Source organism: Centropristis striata, chromosome 8 (assembly GCF_030273125.1).
Source record: "Centropristis striata isolate RG_2023a ecotype Rhode Island chromosome 8, C.striata_1.0, whole genome shotgun sequence".
Classification (NCBI taxonomy): domain Eukaryota; kingdom Metazoa; phylum Chordata; class Actinopteri; order Perciformes; family Serranidae; genus Centropristis; species Centropristis striata.
In genome coordinates, this window is record NC_081524.1 from 10,289,699 (window position 1) to 10,315,651 (window position 25,953).

The 25,953-nt window shown below is 39.5% G+C and overlaps 3 protein-coding genes across 4 annotated transcripts; 2 read left to right on the forward strand and 1 right to left on the reverse strand.

Moving 5' to 3' along the window:
- Positions 1 to 245: 245 nt before the first annotated feature.
- Positions 246 to 6,292, forward strand: LOC131976593 (complement C1r-B subcomponent-like). The gene is made up of 11 exons (XM_059339694.1): positions 246 to 441; positions 737 to 938; positions 3,025 to 3,202; positions 3,565 to 3,699; positions 3,830 to 4,035; positions 4,335 to 4,488; positions 4,653 to 4,787; positions 4,881 to 4,952; positions 5,036 to 5,238; positions 5,316 to 5,530; positions 5,720 to 6,292. The coding sequence occupies exons 1-11, from the start codon at positions 347 to 349 to the stop codon at positions 6,084 to 6,086; spliced, it is 1,962 nt and encodes a 653-aa protein (XP_059195677.1). The 5' UTR covers positions 246 to 346; the 3' UTR covers positions 6,087 to 6,292.
- A 1,676-nt stretch (positions 6,293 to 7,968) lies between these two features.
- Positions 7,969 to 17,986, forward strand: tapbpl (TAP binding protein like). 2 transcript variants are annotated; one of them, XM_059339554.1, is made up of 9 exons: positions 7,969 to 8,009; positions 9,722 to 9,811; positions 11,028 to 11,240; positions 12,061 to 12,330; positions 12,419 to 12,619; positions 13,797 to 13,961; positions 14,041 to 14,144; positions 15,320 to 15,545; positions 16,310 to 17,986. In XM_059339554.1, exons 2-9 carry the CDS (start codon positions 9,760 to 9,762, stop codon positions 16,375 to 16,377), a joined length of 1,299 nt encoding a protein of 432 aa, XP_059195537.1. In that variant the 5' UTR covers positions 7,969 to 8,009; positions 9,722 to 9,759; the 3' UTR covers positions 16,378 to 17,986. The 2 variants fall into 2 exon arrangements, with proteins under 2 accessions (XP_059195537.1, XP_059195536.1); XM_059339553.1 differs by lacking the exon at positions 7,969 to 8,009 and having other exon boundaries at positions 9,262 to 9,811.
- vamp1b (vesicle associated membrane protein 1b) lies at positions 17,653 to 22,874 on the reverse strand. The gene is made up of 5 exons (XM_059339555.1): positions 22,105 to 22,874; positions 20,939 to 21,089; positions 20,470 to 20,628; positions 19,930 to 19,981; positions 17,653 to 19,479 (listed from the first exon to the last, which is right to left on the reverse strand). Coding segments are annotated over exons 1-5 (381 nt in total). The 5' UTR covers positions 22,107 to 22,874; the 3' UTR covers positions 17,653 to 19,462.
- Between the last annotated feature and the right edge of the window lie 3,079 nt (positions 22,875 to 25,953).

The window sequence follows — 25,953 nt, forward strand, 5'->3', positions numbered from 1 at the left end:
CTTTTCATGTAATGCATTTATCTCATATAAGTCACACATCTTCTTTCTGTTGAATTGTAATGATATTAGAACCCAATTTAATTACCTCTTTCCAAGCTGGCACTACTGTATATTGCATATTGTTAATGACTGTCTATGTCTATTATATAATGTGAGTGCTAGTTACTTCACCTTCTTCATGAACGCACAAAAGATGGTCAGCTCTCATTTTTATAACTTGGTTATTCAGAGTTATTGGCCCTGTTCTTCTACAATTTATACCTGCATTTCTTTTTGCCAAGACAAACAAATCCTGGAGGTTAAATTCCACTGCACAACACTACAAACAACAGCATGCGGGGCATTAATGGTCTATTTGATCATTAAAGCATTTCACCTAAAACTGCAGCCACACAGAGATAAACTTCCAGCAGACATGGGATGGACCTACTGTGTTATATGGTAAGCTTGGTCAATTTCTTTACCTTCATGTTGCATGTTTTATTGGAATGTTCTTCATAAATTTCTGTCTCAAAGAAAGTCTGGAACTACACTACAGCACTGTCTACGAGCAGTTTTTCAAGGTTATGAGTGACACTGTACACTTATAAAGGAACCATATAGAAAACTAAAGCAACAGTAAGTGGTTGCAATAGATAAAAATGGTTGTGTTTACTGTGTTTGTTCTTTTTTCTGTTTACATAAACTTTGGCACAGCGCCTTCGTGCCAACTCTCTCTGTTTATGCACAATTCTAGGTTTCTGTGTTTGTCAGTGAGCGAGTGCTGGAAGCTGCTTGCAACACATGGGGAGGTCCAGTCCCCTCAGTATCCACAGCCGTACCTTCCCAACATGCTGCAGCAATGGGACCTCAGGGTTCCCAAGGGCTACCAGGTCCAGCTGTCACTCACACACCTGGATATTAAATTCTCTTTTGGCTGCTATAAAGACTCTCTGACGGTCAGAGCCATATTTATTTTATTTATTTATTGTGGTTTGCACTTAAAAAACATACAATCATTAAGAAAGAGCAGTACAAGAAACAGATAAAAAATGTGCAGGAAAAATAAATAAAAAAAACCCGGAGGGCTTTATAAGTGACCCTGCCTCTTAAACCTATAAATAACTATGCTTTACTTAAATTACATAGCTAGATAAAATAAAAACTACAAACAAAAATACAAACAAATCAATGATACAAAGGTGATTAGAACATCTGTAGGGATTTTTTGAGCTTGGTCTTAAATGTATTTAAAGAGGAACATGATTCTGTTAGATTTATCTTGATAGACAAATGAGCATTTAGCAACAGGAGTCCTACAGAAAGGAATATGTAAGTCATTTTTTCTTCTTGTAAGGTCTGCATGACAATGAGAATTGTCATAAATTGTAAGTAGATGTGTGCTCTTTTTCAAATGGTGTTTAACCCTTTTTATAATTCCCAACGATTTTGAAACAAACAAATTCATAATTATTCTTAAAGCAGAGTTTTTTTTCCATCAATGTAGACACCTAAGAACAGAACTTCACTGATGAAACTTGTGCAAGTTTGTGCATATAAAATCCTAATATTAGTAAAGTTTTCCAAACAACACACCTATATTTTGCTCTTGAGTCTAGAATCCACATTTTAGACTTGGGGTGCTTTTATTTCCAGCCTTAATTGGTACGCTGCGTTTGTGCTGGTGTAAAAGCTACCAACTGAACCCAGATGCAGACAAAACAACCGAACCAAGACAACTTGAAAAGATGGATCTCAGTTTGGTTTTAATCTATCTCTTTCATTCGTGGTGTGGAGCGAACCAACCAACCACAGGAGTTTATGCTTGCAAATATATATGATTTTACCATGATTTCAAAATCTGAACTAGCGGAATCCACCTGGGAGTGATCTCATAATCAATCTGTGTAAGGCCATGTATTCAACTTATTTTTGCAAATCATTTAATCCGCCTTATTCTACGTATTCTGACAGTCTGTTAAGTCCATTAAAGAGTGTGACAGCAATCCCACAGTAATAAGCACTGAATCATGAAAGATCCCTCCTTTTCATCCTCTCTCTAGCTGCCAGTCATTATTAATAACAGGGTCCATCTGCAGTCTAAACAATTGCAGCATTTACTTCTCTGGGTAGCTGCATCAGCTACTTCTTTTTGAGCTCTTTGTGACACAAAATAACATAAATGTAAAAATCAGAAGCATTAAAGTGCTGCATAAAGTCACCGGAATTGTGACGTGATTTAACAATAACTGATGATGCCGTTTGTTTCGTTTGTAAAAAAGTCAGTGTAAAAATGAACTGGACCAACTAATATAAATGTATATTTTTTGTGTGGTCCAGAACAAATTAACTAAACTACAGGTGTGAAAGCATCCTAATATTTATTACGTCACTCTGACTTGAATCAGGGACTTTTTTCTTTCTTCCTTTTTTAAATCAGCTTAACATTAGTGCAGGGCAATTTTTTTAAATTGTGTATCTGTTTAATATACTGTAAACATGATGGCAGAGAATGGCATTTATCTAAAGTCAAAGTGGCTATTTGCTTGGGTCTCAGCTTTAATTCTGTCATTGATTCTTTTTTATGCAGTGAGGACTTGAATCAGTCTTCATGTTCGGTGCCACAAATCTGCAACAGACTCCAATTTATCACATCCTGTCGTGGTGTACAAGGGTTGTTTTATCATTTACTCTTCTGCTTAAAGCTTGACTAAGTAGTTTTTGAAGAAAGAGTTAAAAACCTTGAGGTCAGACCTTCCCAGTTGACTCTCATTGGGCCATTGATCAACGTGTTACCTAATATCACCAAACTTCATGTACATTTTGTTGTAAATCCCAAATTACTGAGACACTTCACTGATATCATGACTCTTGTTTACGAGTACAAGTATCACATTAGTTAAGCGTTACAGCTAAGGGACAAATAATAATACAGCATTGAACAATAAATCCGGGTGAAGCCTCAGGTCAGCAAATGTTACATCAACATGAGTGCCTCGTCATGACTTGTGGTCTTACAATGTCCCTCCTCTTTACAATCTTCAGGTCCTCTATGATCACATGATCTTGGGAAAGTTTTGTGGCCAGGAAAATTCAACTGGCCACCCAGGCAACGAGTCGATCATTTCTCAAGGAAACACAATGACGCTCATATTCCAAACAAGAGACTTTGCTCCTGAGCTTCAACAGCACGTTGGTTTCTCTGCTACCTACGACGCAATAGGTACAGTTTTTTTTTGGTCACTTCCACCATCCCTACAATGCATTATGTCTCCCAACCATCAAGATAAATTCCACCATAAATTATAAATAACATGGTGCTTTTCCTGAAATTTTTGTCAGCACAACAAACATATAAAACAACCATATCTAATAAAGATGGAAATAAAAACATCAAAACTTTATTGAGCATCATTGAATGTCTCCTGACTGTGGTCATCGTGAGCCCAGATTTGTTCAAACATGAAATACCTCCAAGATTGTCTCTTTAGATGGCGTTGAAATAATCTTCTAATCTCTTCAAAATTCACAAAACTAAACCAAACAATATCAAGGTTCTCCCTTTAATGACCTTCTCATTATCAGACATGGATGAGTGTTCACAGCAAGACCCCGACTCAGATCCACTCTGCTATCAGATCTGCATCAACATTCCTGGTTCTTATCGCTGCTCCTGTCACCGCGGTTACAAACTTCATGTAGACCAGCATACATGTCAGCGTGAGTATCCTACGCAGTGGACTCATGCGTTTTTATATGTGCCTTATGATGCTGTGCTCAGTAGTTAGAAGGTGAATCACTGAATCTCTTCTTCTTGCTACAACAATGCTCACCTTTGCCCCTCGTCCAGTCTCCTGTGGGCGTCAGACATTTGACAAGCATGAAGGACATCTGGCCAGTCCAAGATACCCTCACCCTTCACCTCCTTCTCTGTCCTGCAAGTACATCATCTCTGTGGAGCCAAGATTCGATATCACTCTCAACTTCACTGACAGCTTCCACATAGACAGCATGGACACTGAGCAAGGTCCCAGGTGTCTTCATCACTGGCTGCAGGTATTGGAAGAGAGCTTTCTCATGACAAAAGACGATACAGGCATGTCTAAACTCTTCCAGAAAGGGCCATGTGGCTGCAGGTTTTCCTTCCAACCAAGCAAAAGCACAACAGGCACGAGTCATTTAATCAACTGATCTCAGGGTTCAAACAGCTGATCAGACGAATCAGGTGTGTTCTTGATTGGTTGGAAAAAAATCTGCAAGAACATCGTCCTTTACGGAATAGTTTGGACATGTCTGGACTATAAAAAGAGGGCCACTCTGATGATAAATTGTCTACAACTCCTCTTCTCCTGTAGGTGACCATCCCAAACAGAGAGCCCATGAAGCTGTGTGGTGCAAAGAGTCCAGGTCTGATAGATACAAACTCCAACACTGTCACACTGGAGTACCACACTGATGTTAAGGGACTGAGTCGCGGCTGGAGTCTGGACTACAGCACATCTGTTGGTGGTATGAAGAAATAAAGACATTTTGTTTTGCAACAACTTGTAAAAATCACATTAGTGATATGCGATTGTATTGTTACTGTTACTACATCTATGTTTGACCAAGGATACAAGCTGATTGTCGTCTTTCACTAGTCAAATATTAATATTTCCTTGTTTTGTTTGCAGTAATTAATTGTGGAGAACCTGAACCTTTGCTGAATGGAGGGGTGACCTTCCTGTCTGGCTCTCAGAACCAGCACCTTTCAGTTGTTCAGTATCACTGTAATGAACCCTTTTACACTCTCCCTGGGGGCAAAAATGGTTAGATATTTATAAATTACAACAAAAGAATATTGGTAAAAATGTATATTTCTAACTTGAAATAAATTGCAACATATCTCTCTCCTCCTTCAGTAACTTTTACTTGTGAAGCAGACAGAAAGTGGAGATCAAACCAGAGCAGTGTCACTCCAACATGTGTACCTGGTATTAAAACCCTGTGATATCTAATCTTTGTTTTTGGTTTTGTTTTTAAGATTATGGACCTAATTTCTGTCTGTTTCATCCAGTCTGTGGCCAGCCCACAAAACTCATCTCTACCTATCAGAGGATCCTTGGAGGCAGCGATGCTCCACAGGACACCATCCCCTGGCAGGTGCTCCTGACTGGAAATGGAATAGCAGGGGGCATGGTGATTGGAGACCGCTGGATTTTGACTGCAGCTACTAGTGTAATGTCTACAGGAAATCAATCATCACCTGAATCTGTCCTGGTAAGTGTTCTATTAAAGGTGTTATCTCATGACTTTTTGAATGGACATTTATTTCTCCCTCTGCTGTTGATTTGCAGGTTTTCATTGGAGGAACTAATGTTAAAACTCTGTTGGAATCTCCTGTACCTGCTGCTTCAATCCACGTTCACCCTGAGTACAACAACCCCGACTTCATTAACTACAACCATGACATCGCCTTGATCAAACTGCAAGATCCAATCACATTCAGCTCCTCCGTTATGCCAATATGTTTACCAGCAGAGGATGCCACATACCACAATGGCGAGATGGGGTAAAGAAACAGGAGCAGAGAATCATTTCATGATCATCATGCTATGATCTGTCTTGTTTAATTTTGTTTTATATAAGTTATATAAGGTTTTTTTCTGTGTTGTGCCAACATCTGAAGCTTGTCCACCTCCTAGACAGGAGAATCTGATCTGCTTTCACCATAACTGTCTTTGCTATACTTTTTTTGCAGACTGGTGTCAGGCTTTGGTCTTGTACAGTATGGAGAGCGACAGATTTTAACAAATACGCTGAAATACTTGCAACTCCCTGTGGTGGATCAAGAGACGTGCAGTCAATCAATCACTTCTTTGGCGCAGTCAGGTGATCAAGTACCAGATCTGACAAACAACATGTTCTGTGTTGGAGTCCCTGAAGGTGGGAAGGACTCCTGTCAGGGTGACACTGGCGGCCCCTTCGCTCTGAGGAGTGGCGGACGGTTCTGGGCTGCTGGGATTGTCAGCTGGGGGGTCGACTGTGGAAGACAGGGAACATATGGCGTCTATACCAGAGTCACTAACTACCTGAACTGGATCAACAAGACCATGCAGGAGAACTGAAATTTGATGAAACTATAATAAAAACAAATTAAAAACAGAACTAATATGCTCTAAATATACTCTTATTAAAGCATTTGTTGTCACGAAACAATGATGTTATGGCAGTCTTCCAGTTGACAATGAAATGATCAAGTGCAAATTTCAACAATTTCTACTTGCTTTTTTCAATAAAGTGACATACGACAGACTTGTAACTCACTATTTCAACTGTTTGCAAAGTGCTTTATTCCTAATTCTTCTGGTTCTGTTAGTCAGAGTTATTGAGCCATTATTGGCCCTGCTCTTCTACAATACATACCTGCATTTATTTTTGCCTAGACAAACAAATCCATCCATCCATTCTCGTCCGTTTATCCGGGGCCGCGTCGCGGGGGCAGTAGGCTAAGCAGGGCATTCCAGACGTCCCTCTCCCCAGCCACAACGTCCAGCTCCTCCTGGGGGACCCCGAGGCGTTCCCAGGCCAGGAGAGAGATATAATCCCTCCACCGTGTTCTGGGTCTTCCCCGGGGCCTCCTACCAGTTGGACTTGCCCAGAACACCTCTAACGGGAGGCGCCCGGGAGGCATCCTTACCAGATGCCCAAACCACCTCAACTGGCTCCTTTCGATGTGAAGGAGCAGCGGCTCTACTCCGAGCTCCCTCCGGATGTCTGAGCTATCTTGTTCTTTCGGTCACTACCCAAAGCTCAGGACCATAGGTGAGGGTTGGGACGTAGATGGACCGGTAAATCGAGAGCTTTGCCTTCAGGCTCAGCTCCTTCTTCACCACGACGGTCCGGTACAATGCCCGCATCACTGCTGATGCCGCACCAAACCGCCTGTCCATCTCACGCTCCGTTCTACCCTCGATCGTGAACAAGACCCCGAGATACTTGAACTCCCTCGCTTGAGGCAGTACCTCTCTCCCCACCCAGAGGGGGCAATCCACTGTTTTTCGGCAGAGTACCATGGCCTCAGACTTGGAGGTGCTGACTCTCATCCCGACCGATTTGCACTCGGCTGCAAACCGAGAGTGCTCTGATACCAAGTAAAATTATGAGCAACTCTATGTTCGAACATGGTGTTTGTTTTAGACAAACTGTGACTAGCACAGAAGTCCTATAACAAAACACCACTCGGGTCTTGATCGGGCAGGCCGTTCCTCCCAATCACCCCCCTCCAGGTACCATCATCGTTATCCACGTGAGCGTTGAAGTCTCCCAGAAGAACAATAGTGTCCCCGAGTGGTACCCCTTCCAGGACACCACCCAGAGACTCCAAGAAGGCCGGGTACTCTGAACTGCTGTTCGGTGCATAGACACAGACAACAGTCAGAGACCTTCTCCTTGCGACTTGAAGCCACAATGAGGCGACCCTCTCGTTGCTCGGGGAGAACTCCAACACAGCGGCGCTCAGCCGGAGGCGTGTGAGGTTCCACACCTGCCCGGCGCCTCTCACCCTGCGCAACACCAGAAAAGGTGAGACTCCAGCCTCTCTCCAGGAGTTTGGTTCCAGAGCCCACGCTATGCGTGGAGGTGAGCCCAACTACTTCTAGTCGGTAATGCTCCACCTCCCACACAAGATCGTGCTCCTTCCCTGCCAGCGAGGTGACGTTCCACGTCGCCAGAGCTAGCCAATGGAGCCGGGGGTCAGCACGCCCGGGTCCCCACCTTTGCCTGCTGCCTGACTCACTATGCACCCGACAAACAAATGTTAGTCAGCTCTCATTTTTATAACTTGGTTATTCAGAGTTATTGGCCCTGTTCTTCTACAATTTATACCTGCATTTCTTTTAGCCAAGACAAACAAATCCTGGAGGTTAAATTCCACTGCACAAAACTACAAACCACAGCCTGCGGGACATTAAAGGTCTATTTGAGCATTAACACATTTTTGCCTTAGACTGCAGCCACATAGACATGGGCTGGACCTACCTTGTTATATGGTAAGCTTGCTCAAATAGTTTTATCTTCATGTTTCATGTTTTGGTGGATTTGACTTTTTATTTCATGAATCTTTATCTTGAAAACAAATTTGCAGTATACATACAGGTGTGGAACTGTCTATGAGCAGTTTTTTAAGACTGATAATAAGTTAAAAATTCTGAAAATACAGAGAAAATTCAAGTACTTGTATTGTGGTTGCAAAAATGTTGTTTTAAATGTGTTTTTCTGCATGATGACCTTTAGTCTGTACTTCAGTGCCAACTCCCTTCGTTTATACAAAATTTCAGGTTTCTGAGTTATTTAAATCCTCTTGAAACCTGCTCACATTTACAGTCAATTATTAGACCACCCTTGTTGTCTCTAATTTCTTGTTCGTTTTAATGCCTGGTACAACTAAAGGTACATTTGTTTGGACAAATATAATGATAACAACAAGAAAAGCTCATAAGAGTTCAATTTAAGAGCTGATATCTAACCATTTTCCATGGTTTTCTTGATAATAACCATTATCATTATCATAACATAATAATCATTATCAAGAAAAACATGGAAAAGGGCTAGATATCAGGTCTTAAATTAAACTCTTATGAGTGAACTGGCCTCTTCTGGCTCATCCAGGGCGCTGAGGAGGATTTAAACTCTGAGGGCAGCTTCTTTTGGCTCTGAGAGTGACAGAACTGATAGTGTCAGTGAAGGTCCGTTAGTGGCTTCAGTGGCTTTGAAGTTCATGAATAAATAAATGATCTTGAAATGTTCATTTTCAGTGAGCTTTTAAAGAAAATGTTAGCAAAACACAAAAAGAACCTTAACAAGAAGCTATTTTGGCATTAAATAAAAATTAACTTTAATATTTGGAGCAGACAAACATGTTAATGATTGATACAGTCATGGAAAAAATTAATAGACCACCTCTGTTTTCTTCAGTTTTTTGTTCATTTTGATGCCTGGTACAACTAAAGGTACATTTGTTTGGACACATATAATAACAACCATAATGGATCATAAGAGTTTGATTTAAGAGCTGATATCTAGACATTTTCCATGTTTTTCTTGATAATGATTTTGTTTATTATCAAGAAAACCATGCAAAATGTCTCAATATCAGCCCTTAAATTAAACTCTTATGAGCTATTTTTGTTGTCATCATTATATTTGTTAAAACAAATGTACCTTTAGTTGTACTAGGCAGCATTAAAATGAACAAGAAGGTGAAAAAAACAAGGGTGGTCAAAAAAATTTTTTTCCATGATTGTATTCAAAATTTTGTGTAGACACAAATGTCTGTACCTTTTATCATTACATTAAAAGTTGTGAAGTTTAAAAACTCTTAGTGACGTTAGTGCTGGTTTCCATCTTTCCATCGAGACCAATGACGCGCTCTGTTCTGCTCGCTCATTGGTCCATCCTGTCTGCTTACTTTCACTTTCTCTCCTCCGCTGCTGCATCACGCTCCTGCTCCAGCCAGCGAGACTGGCTCACAGCTCCTGTACTACAGCTGGAGTTTACTATTAATTCAGGCTACATTATATTACTTGCTTTGCAGCAGCTGCACGTCTTCGATGGGATGAAGAAAAGGCTGTAACATATTCCGGGCGTAGTGACGCAGTGAGCTGTTGTTCGAGGTTGAAAACAAAAGTGAAAGTGTTTTTTGTCTGTTCTCATCAATTGTTTAGCTTTGTCTTGTCCTAACGTCAAACTTTGCTAATAATAGGCTACTTTTAAATCATAAAAACACGGAAACGGGACGCCATGATGAAGATTGAAGTAATACTGTTTGGATACTTCGTGACAAGCGTTTATGGTAAGATAATTATTCTTTATATTAATCCATTGAATGATGATAGTATTAATACACTTACTTTCATTTTATTATCAAGCTCAGTAGGCCTAATAAACCTTTTAAGTCAGTTCACTTATGGATGAAACAGAGACAGTGTTCACTTTGCACAGTCCTTTAGTTGATGCAAAGCGGGTCAGCTAAACATGCAAATACATGAAATTTGTCTAAAGACAAGTAAACAATTCAACATATATGAAAACAATAAATTAGTGATGAATAAAAATTTCTTTGAGTTTGAAAATGAAACTCAATGGCTGTTTTTAAATAAAACGCCACCAAACCAACTAAAATGAGTATCAGGACTCTGTCTTTATTTGCCAATAATTTCTACATTATTATTATTATTATTATTATTATTATTATTTATTTATATTCAGGAAACTTAAAAATGTATTCACATTATTTGGATATACTAGCCTTCTACATAAAGTCTCACTCTCATGTCTGTTTAATATTTGTCTGCTGGTATTCGTTTACCTGATTGAAGTAAAATATTAAACCTTTTACAGTTGTATTGGAAGTGTTTCAAACCACAAAACCATGCAAACATTTTCATAAATCAAGTCATATAGCATCTGCAGCATCTGCTAAGATAATCACAATAAAGTAATGTAATCAAAGTCTTCACAAATCCAAAAGTTGAACAGCTGAAAGTCCAAACACTCTCGGAGAGGTAAAGGTAATTTATCTCCACAGTTTTATTATGTGGTTCAAACTTGTCACTCATTCACTCCAGATTAGAAATTAGGACTTTTAACCCTCCTGTTATGTTCGTTTCTCAGGAACAGCAATAATGTTTGTGGGTCAGTTTGACCTAGGGCATGTTTAATTAACCAAAATTGTCAGAAACCAAAAAATCCTAATAAACATTGTTTTTATGTCATAATAACCATCTCAATCAATATTTAGTGCAATGTTGTTCTTTACCTCTCACAGTTCATGGTTCAATGAGAATAATTCACTTGTTTTTCATGAAAAATGCACGTTAATTATTTTATTTTTTTGTAAATTGGAAAGACCTACATATAAAATACAATGGTTTTACATGACATTGATTTTTGAAAAAAATAAAATATATATATATATTTTTAAACATTTTTAAACTTTGAAATGGGTCAATTTGACCCGCAACATAACAGGAGGGTTAAGTTTTCTTGATTTTGTCGTTGTTTCTCAGCTGACGGGGTTGCAGATGTGGTGCTCTCCTGCACTCTGGTGGAGGAGGGATCCGGACTGGGTGGAATGGGAGGTGGCGCTCTTTTCAGACGGACCCCGGCTACTCTTGTCTTAAGAGACGTCGCAGTGGCTCCTGACGAAGACCTTGAGATGCTTACTCCGTTTGTCCCGCCTTCTGTTCCTGACCCAGATGCCCTCCTGTTAGAAGCCAAAGGTTTTCCCTGCCTTCTCTCTGTATAAAGTTTGGTGTCACATTAGGGGTGTGCCATATCGCATCGTTCACGATAATATCGGTATATTTTTTTTATGGTTAAAAAAAATGCATATCATGATATTGTTAACATTCCTACCTCTTGATGTAGTGGCATAAGGTTGCGTGTCTGTCACCAGTCAGTCAAACCCCGACCCACCTCTCCGTCCTCCTCCCAGACATGGGCGTGCATTCACACACTTACACAACTTAATATACCGAGCTGCCCTCCAAACACACTGCTGCATTATGCCGTTCGTTAGCCACGAGCTAACATTAGCTAACAATTAAAGTTGTTTTAATCACAAAAAGCTACTTACACTCTGTCGCTAAACACATGCAGCTTTCAAAATAAGAGCACAGTGTGTTAACAGAATCCACCACAGAACTTACAAGAAGACTGTCAAAATAAGATGCCTTAAATAAAACATACAAGAACCTTTATTCTCCTTTACAAAATGTCATTAAAATATGCCCCCGGAACCCCTAAATGGTTATTTTTATTATTTGCTCATACTCAAGAGTCAAGAGTCATTTTTTTTGTATTTGGCAACTGTGGTGATTTGCACTTCACACTACATTTTAGATTTTTATTTATTTATACAGACTAAAAAAAAAGCATATTTTCTATATCTTTTTAAGTATTTCGTAATATCGTCAAGAATATCGTTATCGCAAACATAGCCTGAAATATCGTGATATTCTTTTAGGGCCATATCGCCCATCCCTATGTCACATAAGCACAACCTGTGTTAAACTTCTAACTCTCCTCCCTCCGTGGCAGTGTCCTCACCTGAGATCCCCAATGCACATGTGTTGCTCCACGCGGACTGCAACGATAAGGAGGTGCTGTGCGAAATAAGCCGTTACTCCCTTCGTGGATCTCAGGAGAAGTCAGAACCAGCTTATTTCATGGTGTCCATTAACGTGGAGGGAGGTGAATTCAGCACTTCGTTGATTCTGCAGACTGTGTCGATGCAGAAGGACGAGTCGACAGTCATGCAAAACAAACTGTCTTTGCCTCTCAGCGAGTCGGGGACTCTTCTGACTGAGGGTGAGATCCAGACTTGAATATCACATTTCACCTTTTCACTGAATCGTTCACATCTCTCATTCTCTGCTGTTGTCTTTCCGTCCCTTAGTGATATTCCTGGTGTTTTCCCGCATAAAGTCTGTGTCCGCCCTCCTGAGAGGTGATGTTCTCCTCAGCTGTGGCTTCAAGCAGACGGAGACACCTTTAGCGCAGGAAGTGGGCATCGAATGGCGACTGCAGCACAGGGGAAAAGGGGCGAAAGTGCTTGAAATGAAGACAAGGTTGGATGATGCAGAGGGGAGTGCAGAGGGTAAGTGCCGTGTGAACTGGGCTCTTCTGGTTCATCCAGGGCGCTGAGGAGGATTTAAAGTCTGAGGGCGGCTTCTTTTGGCTCTGAGAGTGACAGAACTGATAGTGTTGATGAAGCTCCATTAGTGGCTTCAGTGGCTTTGAAGTTCATGAATAAATAAATGATCTTGAAACGGTCATTTTTAGTGAGCTTTTAAAGAAAATGTTGGCAAAACACAAAAAGAACCTTGCAATGGAGCTTTTTTTTGGCATTAAACAAAATGTACTTAACTCTACATATTTGGAGCAGACAAACACGTTATGATTGATACAGTCATGGAAAAAATGATTAGACCACCCTTGTTTTCTTCACTTTATTGTTCATTTTCATGCCTGGTACAACTAAAGGTACATTTGTTTGGAAAAATATAATGATAACAACAAAAATAGCTCATAAGAGTTTAATTTAAGAGCTGATATCTAGACATTTGGTTCTCTTGATAATGATTTTGGTTATTATCAAGAAAACCATGAAAAATTTCTTGATATCAGCTCTTAAATTAAACTCTTATGAGCTATTTTTGTTGTTATCATTACATTTATCCATTATGTACCTTTAGTTGTACCAGGTATTAAAATGAAAACAAATTGAAGACAAAGAGTGGTCTGATAATTTTTTCCATGACTGTATTACATGAAGTTAATGCTTCAGAATTAGTAAAAATATTTAAATATGTGTAAATGGGTTCAAATGTTTGCAATTAATTATCATGATATTACATCATGAAATAAGCTGTCAAACCACAAGACTTTTAACATTTGTGAGACAAATACACAAAAGTGCAAAACTTATAACATGAATACTATTTAATTTTCTGATGTTCATAACTAGAATTTATAGTCTTTATCAGTTGTTTTGTCAATTATTTAACAAAATAATTAATCTTAATCACATGAGAAAGGGATACTTTTAAAAAGCATTACATTTTAAACATTTCGTTTGTTGGATTGTTCTTTTAGACCACAGCTAAATGTAAAACACTGCACCAAACAAACACATGAGAGAGGAGAAGAAGAGCGCCCACGTGTATAAGAATCAAAATGCTGTCTTGGAATCGTCAAGAGCTCCAAAGCAAGCAAGAACACTGACCTTGGGTTGAGATTGTTTTGTGAAACCCTGTTAAATGTTCTATCATCAGTAAACGCAGAAAGGATCGGGTCGAGCATGAACGCCTCCCAGGTTGTCGAGGGTGACGCCTCTGTGACTCTGACCAAGCTGAAGGTTGCAGACGAGGGGACCTACATCTGTACTGTCAGTGTCGGCCTTTTTCACGCTCAGCAGGTCATTCAACTCTCGGTTATAAGTAAGTTTCACCTTAAACTCTCCACTGAGGAAAAACACTGAATGTCTTTTACTTCATCCTTTGTCTCCTTTTGTTTCAGAACCACCTGATGTTTCACTCTCAGAGGAGAAGTTGGTTTTATCAGCAAAGTCACATCAGACACTGAGCTGCCACTGCAACAAATACTATCCACTGGATTCTCAGGTCTGTAGCTTGATGCACCTAAAACTAGTACATGGCGAGGCCGTCTCTACGCTAGGGCAAGAGGGGGCCGAGCCCCCTTAAATAAATGTCTTGCCCCCTCAAATCAACATTTTAGAAGTAGAGAAAGCACATTTTAATATACTTACAAAATTAATATACATTACATTTTGACAAAATTATCTGCAGTCGCGGAAAAATTCGCCGGAAAAGGGACACACGATACATGAAAACTGGACGAAGGATGTTTTATTTTATTTTATTCATTTATTTTATTTTTATTTTTCAGTTTCCCACCCTGAGAGATTGCCACCTTAATGTGGTCAGGGGGTTTGCTTGCCTCAGTGACCTTAAGAGCTAAACCAGCAGGAGCTTAGTCTTCAGGTGGGACACCTGGACAGGTGTGAAGGTAGAGGCCTGACAAAGTGTAATCCACTTCTCCAGGTTAGGGTTGGACACATAGACCCCTTTCAATGAAGAAAGCATTGTTACTATAAGCACAGAAAAAAAGTCCTGGAGCATGATGTGTCCACATGATGCCCCCTTCACATTTCTGACTGCCCCCTCATATATGCTGCCTAGAACCGTCCCTGGCACATGGTCCGTGTTATCTCTTTCCTGCCACTGAACAACTCAGCAAGACAGAAAATCTCAGGAAACTTTAGTTATTGATTTATTTATTCATGACATCACAAAGCCAGTAGAAAAAATAAATGAACCTGCCTGATTGTGTTCATCAGACTGTAAGCATAAGTGATAATAATAGCTGTTTGTCTTAAAAAAAAAAAAAAGAATAAAAAAGCCAAAGGCCACTTATACATTGATGTACAACCCTGATTCCAAAAAGTCCTGATTCTGGTATAACTAAAAGAAAAAGTAATAGACCAGGAGTAGAGAACAAATAACATTAGGCCAATTATTTAACACAGTTAGTCGTTTATTTTATTATATTTTTAAGATGTATTACTTTTTATTGTCTTTTATGTGTTGTGTTTTTTTGGTTCTGTTATCACATTCCGTCATTTGTATTAAATTGTTTTACTGACGATATTTGCCCTGTCTTAATACCAGCTTGTCAGTCAGCCCTAAAGCATACTGAAGTGCATTACCTTGTATGAAAGCTGATACAGTTTTATTGATCCACAGGTGATAATTCTCTGCTTTCTTCTGCCTTTCAGATAGAGTGGTTGTCCCTTTCTCCTACAGACACGGAGCCCTCAGTGCTTCCAGATCAGGGCTCTCTGTCCAGCCATCGACAGCACGGTGATGGGACCTATTCACTGTCATCTCACCTAAATGTGGCCTCCACTGTCGCCCCTGGGACTAAAATCACCTGCAGGGTGTCCCACCCAGCCCTGGACGCTCCTCTCTCCGTTAGTCTGCTGGTAGAAGGTCCAAAACCAGGTAATACTGTGTTTCTGTTGCCGTGATGCTGTTTAACTGTGCATTTTAAAGGAGTAATCTAGAATTTGCTCGGAAGATCAATATCACTCATGTTTTTACGGTAATATTTCACTTTTGGAAAAAGCAAAAATTCGGTTTTTACTTTGTCACTCAACTGCCACAAAATGTTCAGAAACACAACAATGATAATATTTAAAAATCACATTTATTTTGCACATTAAAACAGAAACTTCCTATGACTTTAGATTGTTGATGCATAATTTGTTGTGAACTGTATCTTGTAAAAAATGCAGCTCTCCCTCTCGCTTCTTTGCCGAGAAATAAAAAAAACCTTTTAATTAATAAAAAACGTTTTCATTTTACAGCTAAACAGTACTCTAAAATATGTGTCTGAAAACATTTGAGGCTAGAGAGCAACAACATTTTAACTTTTTTTTTTATCAATGGCACCTGATTTGACAGTTTGACCGCATTTCATTTGGACATTTGGACATTTTGACATAATTGACAGCTGCGTTAGAGAATACTCGTCTCTGATTGGTTGTTTCCATTCAGGCCTGGTGAATTGTTGCAAATGCAATAAGGAGCACAAGGACTAGGCAGAGAAACATTGTTTTTATTTGTTTCATATATTACTGTCAGGATGTAGTGACAGTTTCATCAAAGATTACAAAACGTTTTTTTATTATAAAAATGACCAACTTCAGCTGTAATGTAAACTCAATATAAAAACTCTTCTCTGTTCCCTGTGTTTCACTCCACAGCTTCCTACTGGTGGATTCTGGGTTTCCTGATCATCACTGTGCTCTTCTTCTACCAGGTCATGAGATAAATTAGCAGGTACATATTCCAGTAGATAATCTGAGCCCAGAGAGACTCCTTTGTGTCATTTATGAGACTGTAAGTTATTAGGAGTTTCATTAGAAGCCATCACTGGATCTTTTAACTCTTCAAGGCTTCGACTGAACTTTGAATGGTAAAAACTGCAGACTAAACTGTATTTGACTTTCTAGCTGGATAATTTATTTGCTTAAAAAATGTGTTATTGAGTTTTATTTTGGTGGTTTACTTATGTGAAGCTGATATAAGCATGATTGGAGCTTGCATTTTGGTACCTGTGACATATTAAATTAGTTGCAACTATAAATTCTGAAAAAGAAAAAAACTTTTTGTTATAAAATGTATCAACAGCAGTTTCATTATTCCTCTTACATTGATTTATGGACCTTTATTTTGCCTTTCTAATGCTGTGGGACACATAACTTAACCAGCATTAAGTGTGTGTATGCCAAATCACAGAGGACCTTAGTTTCTTTTAAAGACTAAATTAAATCATGCATATGTAGGCGTGCTTGTATTACTTGTATTTGGGATTTTGTCACTTATTTTAGCATCACTGATCTGCTTTTTGTGTGTGTTTCTGCTGAGAACTTCTACTGATAAACTGATGTGTCAATCATTGAAAGCTCATGATGTGCATCCAAAACCTTGTTTAAACCAACAGAAATTAATTTTAAATTCTAGTGGAGGTCCCAAAGTTTTTAAAGATACCAAATATTTCAGGGTGATTTTGTTTTCATATCAAATCATATGAAAAATTCCTCTGAAATTATTAACAAGATATCTAGAATTTTCCCATTGTGGTACAGATATAATTTTTAAAAAGTCTTATGTTTGAATATTTGACTCATTGTAAACACAACTGCAACAAACTAATGGAAACTATAGAATTCAATTATAATATAGATGAAAATTATAATATATAGTTTAAATAGTTTATTTTTGGAAAGGCTAATTCTGTTGTACTGTTTTCATTTGGTACTTAAAACATTTTTGTGTGTGATATTGATATTGTTTCTCTCTCTGTAATTTGCTTTTTACAATGAAGGATTTTGTTACCCAGCACTGTTTTAGTATTTGCATTTGATATTATTAATATCCTAAGTACACCTTTTTATTTCAAAACTGATTGGAAGTCTTGTAAACAAATCAACAATCTGTATATTGTAATAAGAAAGTGGTGTGTTTATTGGGAGAAAAACATCTCCTGACAAGGTCTAAATTGGCTCAATATGTCAAAGAGAATATAAAAAGGTCAGCACTCAGATCTGTTGATGATTTCTTTATTGGCATCAGCAAAAGTGTTAAGCATGCATTTGTTTTCGCAAATCCAGTTGCATTATCTTACTGCATTTTCAGGTTGTAAATCACAAAACATGTTCTCATATCTCATGTGGTAATTATCTAATAATACTGCTGCACAATATCATCAGATAATTATAACTAACTGCTACAATAATGCATCTTAACATTATCAACTCTCAAAATCAGTCAGAAGAGAGGAAAATTAGATTTTCTTTTATATCCAACAACCCCCTGAAAAACCTGAAGGAATTTATAAACACATTTTCAGGAGCATTATCTGATGTGTATGTGTACTATTGTTCTATCCATACAATACTACATGTTTTAACAGTTCACTATAGTAGCAGTTGTTTGCAGTCTCTGAATATTAATATTTTTTCTCTCAAAAGCAAGTGAAATTAACAAAATTTGGCAAACTCTTGAGCATCTTTGCATTGCATAAGCAGTAATTATCAGATCAGAAAGACATTATACACAGGTCGTTTAAACCACTAACAAAAGAAAATGTACAATCGGCAGTTAGATTCAGAAATGGCAGATACACAGATCACACAAAGAGGCAAAACTATGGACACGGTTTGCCATGCAAGTTAGAAACAAACACCTCATTTTGGCCTTTACCATACTGCAGATGTCTGCTTTAATGTGAGTGAGGGGGGAGGGGGGGGAAATGTGACGCTACACATTCATCTGTCTATGGCTGTGACTCTGCCCAAGTCAGAGTTAAGAGGCTGTCCTCCAGGTCAGTTCATGTGTACAGTAGATTGTCTGTTAGTGGCTCACTTTGTCTTCCTGTGCATATCACTATGCCACTAAACATAACATCCGTACTATACCTCCATCTGTGGTAGAAAACCTCAAAATGAAGCTTGGTCGTATGACTACTTTATTAATAATTGCTTATCAGTCCAGAAGTTTGTATTATTAATACAGAGGGGAAAAAAGCTTACTACTTTTCCCTGAATCACTTCTTCCTTTCCTCATACTCTCACACAGTCTCTTTCACTCCACATTACTTCCTCTTGTTGTTAATACTGAATGTTGCAGAAAGTTAGGCAGGAAACAAAAAAACAAAAAGGTTACTAATAAAAGCTTATCAGCTAAACTCGGAAAAAGCTACTGGCTACAATGCTTTGGATCACAAATACACACACGCACATACAACAAAAATGTATCTAATCTTAATCTAACATGACCTTGTGTTAGTAAGGAGCAATGATGGTAGCAGATGTGAGAGAAGGAGTGTTAGTTAAGCATGTCAGTATCAACTTACAAATGTAGGACTCTCAAAAAAGGTAATATGAACAAGCTTTGGCGTATCTGGGGTAGACAGGACTGCAAACTCTTGTTTCATCTCCCTGCACACATTATGTACATTGTACATTTCCCCCCATTGCTCCGTTCAGGGGGCTTCGCCCCGTGTTCCCTTGTCACAAGAATTTTCTCTCTCCCTCCTCCCCTTCCTTTCTTCCTCTTTCACTCCGCCTTCTGCGTCCTTCAATAATACATGAGGTGCAGAGACAGAACAGAGTGAGTGAGACTTAAAAGAGTGGAAGAAAGCAACGCAGAGGGAGGGAGAGGGGCGACGAAGAGAGCGGAGACACCTATAAACACTACTGTCATGTTTAAGTGCAAGATGGTTTGATGGAAGACTGTGTGTAGAGAGGAAGGAGAGGACGGATAAAAGGGGAGGAGTGGCGCTTGGGTATTTTTTTTCTCTTCCCTCTCATATCATTCTCAAGTCCATATCCATCTGTATTGATGGGCTGAGCTCAGTAGAAGAAGTACACTGCAAATGAAGGAGAGAAAGTCATTAGTCTAATGGATTTGGCAATGCATCACTTAAAGCCAAACAAGGAGAAACATTAAGCTGAGCTCTCCTTTTTGAGTTTGAGTTTGTTTTTTAAGAAAAAAAGAACGTATTAAAACCCATTATTTACTTTAATTAGAAGTCATGTATCACTGACAGATCCAAGCAGAAGTAAGAAAGCCAGAAATGGGCTCCTTGGGCCGTTATACAAATGTTTAAGTGCTGTCTTCTATTCCTGTAAAAGCACTTTTTACACCACGTAAGCAAATGCCATTTACAGCGGATATTTTTCTTCACATATCTGTTCCTCTGCTGCTGAGAAAAACACTTAAGATCTCAGCTGTTTTTTTAAAAGCCTGTCACTCATCCTATCTGCCTGTCAATCAATAGACCAATCAATATTTGTATCAGTGTCAAGATGCTACTTACAGAATATTATTCCAACCACAATGACTCCAATGATGCCCATCATGATCATCATCTGAAAGGAGAGAACAATAACAAGACTTTTTTTTTAAAATAAAATAATTTAACAGACTAAATTGTGTGTAGAGTTCAATGCCTGAAACAGAAACAAAACATTTAAGACCCTTGGGATTTTTTGCAATTGTTGTGCTATAATTATGCAATCTCTGGAGTATTTCTATAGTGAAAACTCTACAGTAACAGACTTCTTTTCCTCAAAGCATCTGCTCAGTGTTGCACAGCAGCTCATTAACAGATTAGTGTGTGGAGAGCTGGAGCCCCTGAACAGACAGTGTGTATTCGCCTCAGCGCACCTCAGCATGAGCAGTCGTTTGATGCTTTAAAATGAAGGGGCTGATATTCTTCTTTACAATAGTATTTGTATATACTCTATCTCTCCGCCTCACATTCAATCAGGTATATTGTTATTTCAGACTTGGGCTACATTGTGAGTTTCTTTCAGTAACAACAAGCTGTTTAATGGAGCCGCACTAATGTGCTCACCTTGCAGTTCTTCCACCAGTACTTGTTCTTTAGCTTAGCTGCGCAGCTTTCAAACTGGGAGGCTCCGGCTTGGAGAGCATCCGCTCTGTCATCCAGCTCTGAAAGCTTCTGGTCCCTTTCCAAAACCTTGTCCACATTCACCCTCATGATATCCACCACCTAGCCCACAGCAGCAAGGATGAGACAGCATTTGGCAGCGGAGAGGAGAGGAGAGACAAAGAGGATGACAAGTGTGGTTAAACAAAGTTAGGTCAATGTTATAAAAAGGTAGATGCAATCCATTTGCTAATTATATTTTAGGAAGACAGGACATTTTTTCAAATATGCTTATTTACAGTACAGTACAGGCCCCGTGCATGTTCAGTAAGTCGATATATCATCAGATCATGATTAGCTCCTTTAATACTGATGCACTGCACGTTATATCAAACTCTGGCCCAGAATCTGAGTCTGGCCTGGTCCAGCTCACCTCCTCGACTTGGGCCTGTGTCTGCTGTAGCCTGCGGTTGCTGCTGGTATTGGGTGGGGCTGGAGGTCCGCCGCCTGGGGCTCCATCTGGACCAGGGGCTCCTGGAGCGCCGGGGGCTCCACCTGCGGGGGCAGCGGCATCTGGGGCAGACCTGAGAGGAAGTATGAGGAGAAGGAAGTGGAATTAAAAGGGAGCTGATAAGTGATGTATGTTTATGGCATTTAGAGAGTATTTAATCTAATAGGAAGAAGGCAGAGGAAAAGATTCTCCAGTGGAGGAGCAAGTGAAGCTAATTTGCCTGTCTTGGATGAGTGATAGAGCCACCACATAGCAGAAGTAGAAAAGTGCAAAATGCAGGGGAGAATGGGGATGTAGAGTGAGGAATGCAGAAAATAGGATGTGAAGGGTTGGGGATTTGGAAGGTGCAGCGGGACAAAAGAAATATAGGCCACAGATGGGATGCTAGAAACAGAAATTCCGAATGAATAATGAGAGAGGAAAAAAGAGGGAAGTACTTGTGATGGATTACAGAGAGTTGGGTGGGACTAAGAAAAAAAAGGTAAAGCTGGAGAGTGATTTGCAGAAAGGGGGAAAGGGTTAATCCAGCAGGGGGAAGAGGAGGTGCAGGAGGTTTAAAACTGAGCAAACAAGCTCCTGAGGAGGAGCAGCCACTGACTCAACGTGATGGACAGTTTCATACAAATCACATCCACTGCAGGAGAAGGAATTAATTTAGCAGATTAGGAACAAGACATAACCTCACTCATTCATCTGACGTGATTGTTCCTCAACATAAAGCAGATGATGGTGGTGACCTCAAACTCTCTGACCCACAATATGCTGCATAACAAATTTATTTTATCTTCTTTGCAAATTTGTGGTATGAAATTATCCTTTTAAGCTCGATTTAACCATGCATAAGGCTTTACAGTGGCAGCAGTCAGCCCATGAATACATAATTTAGTGATGGTGTGACGGAAAATTTCACTTGCGTCAGCAAAATCCATCAAGCTGAAAGAAATCAGTTCAGTTTCAAACCCCCACCATGAAAAACATACAAGGAAATAAACTGGTTTGAATATATGTGAATCCAGAGCAGTTTAAGAGATATTTTTTATGTTGCTATTGCGAAAAGAGCGCAGCAGAAAAGCCGCATTAATACTCACATCTTCTATGCAGCTGTTTGAACTGACTCACGGGCAGCGGAGGAGGGGTGAGGGCTGAGAGGTGGAGAGGGAGGGTCTGAAGTACAACACGAGAAGAAGAAGAAGAAAAAAACAGCAAAATCAGAGGAAAAAAAACAAACGAAATTTTTTAGGCACTAGTCCAAACGAAAGTCCAAATTTTCAATTAGTAAAGTGATTTAAGTGCCGCGCTGAGAGGCGGAGGGTCTTTGCGCAGTGGAGCCGATCTTCTAGCGATGCATTTATACTGCAAGTCGTCAGCAAAGTACCGCAATATACCGAGACACGTAAACGGGTCGGCGATAATTCACTGTGACTGGACAGGGGGGACAGGAAGTGCAGGGGAGCGATGCGAGTCAAGAGAAAAGTAAATTATAATCCATTCAGGAGAAATCCACGGATGTTTATATTCCTGCAGGGCTGCAAGCAGCTCGTCCGAGTGATGCCGAGTCCTGGTCGAGCTGCTCCTGGATGCTGAGCCGCAGCACTGATTGGCTGGTTGTTGTTGAGTTGCCTCTTCGAAAAGCTACTGGCAAATGCGTGCAATCTCAGAATTGAAAGTGAAGAAAAAAAAGTCCAGTCATGAGAAATCAGTTGTCTGTCTTTGATTTCTGTCACCCCCCACCTCTCTCTTCGCTTTCTCCCTGCGCGGACGGATGTGCGTCTTGTGGGAAGTGCGGTAGTTTCGTCCGTGTAAAGTGCTGTGGCAATGTAAAGCTACTGCAATAATGCGTCTCTCCTCCTGCCTTCTCCACTTGGACTCGTAACGACAGTGCGGTACCCCCCTCCCCTCCTCTCTCTCCCTTCACACTTTGCAGTACTGCAGCTCTCTTTGTCGGATAGGGCGGCAGGACGACACTGCGGTACAGCGGCTGCCTACAGTGTGCAGGGCCGTGTCCGCGTCTCCTACACCGGGGGGCCGAGAGGTGCACTGACTTATGCAGGGGGGGCATGAAGTACACGTCGGAAATTACCATTTCTGCACCCACTGTGGTTTTTGTTTTTATGAAGAAAAAGAAAGACTGAATTATAGTCTATGGTGCATCTCAATGTATTAGAATATGATGGAAAAGTCTGAGTGCAAGTATTGAGTGCATATAGACGGACATACTTTTCAGAGGCCAACATTTCCAAACATATATTTTTGTAAATTGGTCTTTTGAAATATTAAATTTTTTTTGAGACACTGAATTTTAGGGCTTCATTAAATCATTATAATTAGAAGAAATTAAATAAATTAAGACATGAAATGTTTCATTCTGTGTCTAATGGATCTATATATTGTGTTATTTCTGCTTTTTTTAATTGAATTACTGACGTAAATAAACTTTTCTATGATATTCTTATTCATTTAGATGCACCTGTATTAGTTTTAACAATATGGAGTCGAGAGTTGACCATCTGATGAACTACTCTTACCATACTTGCTTTGAAAACAATTTTGGTTTTCCTGTAGGCTACAAGCACACTTGTGTCACAGCAAGAGGGTCACTGGTTCACCTCCGGCCTGCAGCTCTTCTGTGTGGAGTTTGCATGTTCTTCCCGTGTCAGCGTGGGTTCACACCAGGTCCTCTGGCTTCCGCCAACAGTCCAAAATAATGCAGCTTAGGTTTAATTGTTGATTCTAAACTGCCCGTAGGTGTGAATGAGAGTGTGAATGATTATCTCTCTCTATGATCTGTCCAGGGTGTACCCGCCTCTCGCCCAATGTCAGCTGGGATTGGCTCCAGCCCCCCGCAGCCCGAGTTCGGTTAATCCGTTAAGGATAATATATGAATTAATTAATGAATATAGGCTACACAGGCCACCATGTGGCCGCCATCGCAACTCAGTAAAAGTTACACTTCCAATAAAGTTAGTGGGATGAAACACTGTCCTGAGAAATATGATCTGTTGAATGAGTTATTTTGTTTTTGTTGTCATCCAGAGCAAACCCAGCAGCGTTAGCTGTTACTTTAGCCTTGACCATGGAGACGCTGAGCTAACTCAAGAGCTTTGGCACAGTCACTATGCCACATTGTCTAGTGTTTAGCTAACAATGCCTTTTATGATGGATAACTTTTGATATGACTGTGCTAAAATTTAGCAAATGTCTTGCTGTTATTATAAAAGACATTATGTAAACTAAGTTAGCTGAGTAAGTGATAGTGAACTTTTATATCCAAACGTTCTGTTACCAGTGTCTTTTCTCCCAACGTTCTCAAAGAACTAAACAGGATTACATATCTGACCAAACATGCGCTCATCCTGGGTGAAATGTTTCTGTAGCCGAGCATTTAATGTTTGGTCAGATTTGTAATCCTGTTTAGTTCTTTCATCAGATAGTTCCTGGTTTGATTCAGTGTCTTAGCAATGTTATACTATATTAAGTCTTAAGGCGCAGAGTGATGACTCAACTGTTATTCCCAATTCCCTTTCCTGCTCCTATATAATGTTTCCTTTTGCAATTGCTTGTTTAATTCCTATAACTATAATTAAGCCTACAACCTCTAATTCCATTTGGAGTCGCAACTCTTATATTTGTAGAAGGACTGAAATCCACCATTAAAAATAGGGTAAAGTCTCAGGACCAATGGGCCATTGGAGGAAGTAAAACATACTGAGATATGACCATCTTCAGGAAAAGAAAACATCACAGATCCTCATCTACATGCTTTTGTGTACTTTAGTTGTAGGGCTGTTTTTCATGTTTTGGGCTGGGCCAATTCCTTCCATTTAAGAAAAATCTTAATGTTGCAGGAACTTAAGATCTTTAAATAACCTTTTTTTTCACAGGTAGCATGTGTCTATGAGTTGCGACTAGTCTGAAGAGCTAAAATGACAACCCTTATTCCCAAAAAGTTTGGACACTGTGTAAATCAAAAACAGAAATGAATCAAATTCAAAATTCAGTTTATATTTACAAGAATTTAGTTTGAACATAAAGGATTTTGTCATTGTTGAGTTTTTAACTGAATACAAAAAGGATTATCAAATTATTGCATTGTTTTTTTACAGTTTAACTTCACTCCCAACTTTTTTGGGAATCCGGCTTGTATTCAGTCTTTCACAGTAGAATAAGCAGAGATTTAAAAGAAAAATAAGCACAATTTGCAGCAAATACAGTCATGTAAAAAATATTAGACCATTTAGATTTAGACCATTAGCTGATATCCAGCCAATTTCCATGGTTTTCTTAAGAATGATTTTGGTTATTATCAAGGAAACCATGGAAATGTCTAGATATCAGCTCTTAAATTAAACTCTCATTAGCCATTTTTGCTGTTATCATTATATTTGTCCAAAAAATGTACTTTTAGTTGTATCATGCATTAAAATGAACAAGAAATTGAAGAAAACAAAGCTGGTCTAATCATTTTTCCATGACTGTAGATTGCTACATAATGTTTTTTCCCCTTTTATCTTTTTGTAATGATCTTTTTCAGATTCATCTTTGGGTTGGACCCTTCAACATCACCATGTCCCTGTGCACAAAGAGAAGGCACAGCAGCTTGCTAAGTTTTGCATCAAAGAACTTGACTGCCCAGCCGAGGCCTCGGACTTTAACCCCATCAAACACCTCGGTGGGAACTGGGAGCCAGCCCTCATCACCGTACATCAGAGCCTGGCCTGACTGATGCTCCTGTGGCTGAATCGAAGCAAATCCCTGCATCTTTGTTGCTAAAATATTGTAGGTCTTTATGGAAGAGCAGCACATTGATGTCCATGTTTTAAAACTAATTGTTTCCAGTGTGTATGTCCTCAAAGAGGAAAGAAGATGATTAAATGTATCAATTAATGCTTTGAAAATTGGCTCACCGACTTTGGAGCAAACTCACTAGTTTTTCATTA